Source organism: Nyctereutes procyonoides, unplaced genomic scaffold (assembly GCF_905146905.1).
Source record: "Nyctereutes procyonoides isolate TBG_1078 unplaced genomic scaffold, NYPRO_anot_genome, whole genome shotgun sequence".
NCBI classification, from domain to species: Eukaryota; Metazoa; Chordata; class Mammalia; order Carnivora; family Canidae; genus Nyctereutes; species Nyctereutes procyonoides.
In genome coordinates, this window is record NW_026575122.1 from 5,375,513 (window position 1) to 5,381,160 (window position 5,648).

The window sequence follows — 5,648 nt, forward strand, 5'->3', positions numbered from 1 at the left end:
TAGGTAAGACAGTTTTATTGAGTTCATTTAATTTCCCCTTAGTAACAAAACTTTTAATCACATAAGTCAGTGGTTTGTGTATTTTCACTAATGTTGACATGTGAGAGATACAGTTACTTTTATAATTATTTGTTTGTATGTGTTGATACAAAACCCTCAGGGATTTTAACAGAAACCCACCAGACTTAAGAGGAATTATCAAGATCCTTCTTTAAAAAAAAAAAAAAAAAAAAAAAAAAGAAAGTCGAATTGGCATCTTCACAAATTCACGTAAACCAAATTTAGCAGGTTAGCAACATCATACTGTGGTACTGCACAGTCACTGTTAAAAAGTTTCATTTCTACTCATTCCCAAGCCCACACCTGACCTCCCTTCTTTCAGCAGGTGCCTTGCCATTTTTTATTTATGGAGAGAAGGTTGCTTGTAGCTTGAACTTCCTCAACTTCTCACCCTCTCAAGCTCCACTTCAGGTCTCTTGGCTTTTTCTTGACTGTTGGAGAGAAAGTATGTATCTTCAGGCTTCCCACTAGAGTCCTCAGACTCCTCCTTGGTCCTCTCCCCAGAAACTCCCATTCTGCAGACTTCCTATTGCTTAGATCTCAATTGCTCCATCTTTACCGATGCTCTCCTTTCAAATGAAAAGCAAAGCAGGGCCATAAAAAAAAAAAAAAAAAAAAAAAAAGAAAAAGACACCTTAAAAATGCTCGAAGAAAACAAGAAGTGGCATCAGCTAAAGCTAGAAGCATGATGAAATAAACCTCTGCTTTCTATAAATGTGGAGGCAGGTAGGTGGCTTATGTTCTTGAGGACTTAGAAGACCTGGATTCCAACAAACCATCTCATTGTCCGAAGGCCCAATCTCAGTGTCACAGAAGCTCAGCAGTCCCCGCTGTGGGAGCAAAAACAAAGGAGGGTACCCTGGTTTGGGCAACATACATACATTCAGTGCTTAAGCAGTCCTTACCTGGTAGCTTTTACATTAGGTTATTTCCTAGAAATACCTTTTCAGGTTACGTGCAAAAGTTAAGTCTTCTTCAGAGAAAGGGTTTATCCACTGGATGCTTGGTTCTTTCTCCAAGACAGCACCGATTTAGTGCTTCCACCCAAATAAGGATAGACTCTGCTCATCTTAAAAGTCATTTTTAGGGATCCTGGGTGGCTGCTCAGGGCAGAATCTTCGAAACGTCGGGCTCCCGTCATTTTTCCCTCTGCCTGACTCAGGGAGATCTAAATAAATAAAAAAAGTCATTTTTATGACTCAGGGAGACTTTCGTTATACATTTTCTAAGGATCCAGGAAGTGTTATGTCTCACCATGGATTAATATAATCTTCTACTACAAGTGGAATTTGGAAAAGGAATAAAATGAACTTCCTAGTTTCATCAATAAATATTTATGGAGGGCCTCCCGCGGAGGCACTGTACTAGGTGTTATGAGGGTCAGAGATGACTCCAAAGATAAGCCAGATATGGCCTCTGCCCTCAAGGCATTCCCAAGGTGCTGGGTGACAAGACACAGACGTGTCAATAATTACGGTAGAGGACAGATAATGATTCATGCCCTAAGTGAGGTAAAGACACCTAACAGATTTCACAGGAGGAAGTGACCAATCCTAAAAATATATGTGTCATCAGTTTCTTTACTTCATTTTGAATCCCAAAGTCCTAGTGCAAATCTGTCTGTGAGAGAGCACCTGAACGTAATAAACACTACTACCGAAGAATCCCTAATAGACAGTATTCACACTGTGGCATCTTTCTGGTACTGGTACCAAGATTCAGTAATACCGATCCACGTGACGACCTGAGGTCCTGAGGAGGGAATCTTCTAGACCAGGCTGTGAGGCTAGCTGGGTCAGAGTAGTAACTGCCATGCATTCATGGGGCTCTGCAGCTTTAAAAGCATGTTTCCATCCATTATCTGTCAATTATTTTCCCTGAGGACAGGCTGGCACCATGTAAAGTGCAGCCAGGACACCAGGGTTCTAATTTTGCTCCCTTCTCTCTGATGCAAAATGAGGGGTTTGGTCACTAGATTCTCTCCAAGGTTCCTCATGTAGCTAGGTACGTACATAGGGCAAATTTTATTATCATCATTTTATAGACGGGGAAACTAGAGTCAAGAGAGCTCAAGGGACTCGCCCAAGGTCTCAGATAATAACTGATACCCAGTTCTTGAGACGAGACACCAGACCTGTAAGGACAAAGTATTTTCTATTATGTCAGACTCAGGACCCTTCCTAGTATTTGTGGGCAAGAGGACAAAGAAAGGCCCACATAGCATTACTCTAAATACTTAAGTTATAAATCAAGATAGCAAACTGTTAACAAAATAGGATCGATGTATCCTCTCACCCTGACAAATACCTCCTTACAAGGACCTGCAGGGTGTGAATCAGGAATTCGGGACTCTTCCAAGGAGGAGGCTGGAAAGGGGAAGGGAAGCAAAGCTGACTCCATGGAGGACCCTTCCTGCACCCACTGGGAGCCCACAGCACCTGGGAGTGCACACCTCAGCCCAACAAACAGCCATCCCTGGACACAGGACTGAGTTCAAAAGTCCAAGCAAGTCCTGGAGGAGGAGGGTCTGGGTACTATTTGGGCAGAGGATTCCAGAATTCTGACTCCCTGGAGCCTGGCCTAGAAGCGGGTTCAGCTTCCTTGACCCTGCGGGAAGGTGCATCACCAGGGGAGAGCCCCGGGGCGGTGGGCAGAGGTCCCTCTCCCTTGGGGTGGAGACAGTCTGACCTCACGCCCCCAAGGCTGACCCTAAGCAAGAGTACAACCTGGGGACATCCCCGAGAGGAGACAGTAGGGCCTGAGAGGCACACGCCAGCTTCTGCAGCCCAACACGGAGGCCGGGGTCCTAGCCCGGCCACTCACCCGCTGGGAAATCGCAGGCAAGTCACCCAACATCCCAGGACCTCAGTTTCTTCCTCTTTAAAACAGGTGTAGCAAGGCCTGTGAGGCGGCGCGGAGCCGTGCGGGACCTTCTGCAGACATTCAGCGCTGGGTCAGTGCTGCGGGGGTTCTCGGCTGCAGGAGGTGGGTGTGCCTGACAGGTGCGGTGCTTTTTTCTTTTTCTTTTCTTTCTTTTTTTTTTCTGGAGAATTACATAAGCACAGAGTTCGAGGCGGGCTCTCTGATAGTGAAGGTTAAAACACGTTCTCTGCGCTCCACCGTGAGGGCGGGGCGGGCACCCCCAGCACCCCCTCCCCTCCCCCCCAGGCGGCGGCTGCACCCACGTCCCGCCGGGGCGGGTGGGGACTCGGGCTGCGCCTCCGCGGTTCGGGGCAGGTCAGCCCGCGAGCGTGGCCGGACCCGGGGCCCAAACCCAGCGCTCGCCACGCAGCCGGGCGCATCTCGTCCGATGCGCACGCCGAGCGCGAGTAGCCTCGGCTTGCAAAACAAAAAAAAAAAAAAGTGCAGACTCGGAGCTGGGGGTTGACGCAGCTCGTGCCCCCTGCCCACCCCCACCCCCGGCTCCGGGGCTCGTGCACACGCGGGCCCTCCGACAGGTCCCGGGACCGGGCCCCGGGCGAGGAGGCAGGGAGGCTGGGGCAGGTCGAGGCAGCAGCGCCCCGCCCCTCCCGCGGCCGCGAGCCCAGCCCGACGTGCAGGCGGCCCGCCCCAAACCCAGACCAGACGCCTGCAGAAGGACAAGCCCCCCTGGGCATCCCCCCAGCCCACTTTGCAAACTCCGCAGGAGCCCGCAGCCTCCGGGTGGCCCCCGGCGATGCACTATATTGCACGCCCCACCCCGTCCCCCAGCGGGAGGAAGGGGGCGGGGAGCACTTCCCCCCCGCCCAGCCGCGCACTTTGCAAACTCCGCCTCGGCGGCAGGGCGCCCGCAGCCAGGCTCGCCCCGCAGCACCGGCGATGCACTATATTTAGCGCCGAGCCTCCGCCTCAACTCCTCTTCTTTTTTTGCACCCCGGGCTCCCAGAACGACTAGGTCGGGGGCAGCGGGAGGAAGGGGGCGGGGAGCAGCGGGGAAGGAACAGCTGCGCTCCGCCCCCGCCCACGCGGCCCGCAGGCGCCAATCGCGAGCCGAGGCTACTTCTCCGCCAATGAAGCCGCCGCAGGGCGGGAGCCTCGGCGGCAGCCAATGGCAACCCCCGCGCGAGGTCCCACCCCCACGCCCAGCCCCTCGCCCCTCGCAGGCCAAGCCCCGCCCCCGCATGAGGTCCCGCCCCTCGTGCCCCGACCCCCACGAGCCCCTCGCAGGCCGCTCCAGGGAGGCCCCGCCCCGCCCCCCGCCCTCCCCGCCGCGCCCCGCCCCTTGCCCGGCCCCCGGAAAACCCGGCCCCGCCCCCGCGCCGCCGAGGCGGGAGCCCCGCCCCCACGCCCAGCCCCGGCCCTCGCAGGCCGCTCCCCGCGCGGCCCCGAGGAGCCCCGCCCCCGCATGAGGCCCCGCCCCTCGTGCCGAAGCCCCGCACAGGCCGCTCTCGGGAGGCCCAGCCCCAGCGGGCCCGATCCCGAGCCCCTCTCAGGCGCGCTGGACCGCGGCGGTGGGCGCCCCCGCGCGGCCCCGGGGCCCCGGGCGGCCGTCCGGCGCACGGGCGGCCCGCCGAGGCGGGGAGGGCCGGGCTGCGCGCGGCGAGCAAGCCGTCGCCCCGCGGAGGCTGCCCCGCGCTGGGCCGCGGCGGCGGTGGGCGCCGCTGCAGCCCCATGGCCGCGCGCCCGGGCCGCGCGCAGTAGCAGCAGCCCCCCGGCCCGCCGCCGCGCCGCCGCCGACGCCGCACCGGCCCATTGTCCTCCCGCGCGCCGCGCCGCCACCGCCAGGCTGAGCCCGGGGCAGGTCGTGCAGCCGACGAGCCCAGGCTCCCCGCGGCGCACCCCCGACGGGGCCGCCGCGGCGGGCGCGCGGCGAGCCCGGCGGAGCCATGAGAGAGTACCAGGTGGTGGTGCTGGGCTCGGGCGGCGTGGGCAAGTCGGCGCTCACCGTGCAGTTCGTGACCGGCTCCTTCATCGAGAAGTACGACCCCACCATCGAGGACTTCTACCGCACGGAGATCGAGGTGGACTCGTCGCCGTCGGTGCTGGAGATCCTGGACACGGCGGGCACCGAGCAGTTCGCGTCCCATGCGGGACCTGTACATCAAGAACGCCCAGGGCTTCATCCTCGTCTACAGCCTGGTCAACCAGCAGAGCTTCCAGGACATCAAGCGCATGCGGGACCAGATCATCCGCGTCAAGCGGTACGAGCGCGTGCCCATGATCCTGGTGGGCAACAAGGTGGACCTGGAGGGCGAGCGCGAGGTGTCGTACGGCGAGGGCAAGGCCCTGGCCGAGGAGTGGAGCTGCCCCTTCATGGAGACGTCGGCCAAAAACAAAGCCTCGGTGGACGAGCTGTTCGCGGAGATCGTGCGGCAGATGAACTACGCGGCGCAGCCCAACGGCGACGAGGGCTGCTGCTCGGCCTGCGTGATCCTCTGAGCCGCCGCCCGCGCGGGAGCCACGCGCGCCCCCCCGCGCGGGGGATGCGCTGCGCTCGCGCGGACCTCGGGGCCGCTGTGCCTCGGCCCCAGGGCGGGGGCGGGGTGCTGGGGGCCCGGCTGGGCTGCACCGCCCGGCTCCCGACCCCGCCGACCTCCGCCGACCTCCGCCGACCTCCCGACCTCCCCCCCCGAGCCCCGAGCCCCGGT

At 58.9% G+C, this 5,648-nt stretch overlaps 1 protein-coding gene and 1 long non-coding RNA gene across 2 annotated transcripts; one reads left to right on the top strand and one right to left on the bottom strand.

The window, feature by feature from the left end:
- Positions 1–3,216, bottom strand: LOC129516921 (uncharacterized). Its single transcript, XR_008665897.1, has 2 exons — positions 2,884–3,216; positions 1–629 (listed from the first exon to the last, which is right to left on the bottom strand). It is a non-coding gene; the product is annotated as an uncharacterized LOC129516921 (long non-coding RNA).
- Positions 3,217–4,886: 1,670 nt separating this feature from the next.
- Positions 4,887–5,439, top strand: LOC129516922 (ras-related protein Rap-2b-like). The gene is given in 2 exon segments (XM_055336484.1): positions 4,887–5,084; positions 5,086–5,439. Coding segments are annotated over 2 exon segments (552 nt in total).
- Positions 5,440–5,648: the final 209 nt, after the last annotated feature.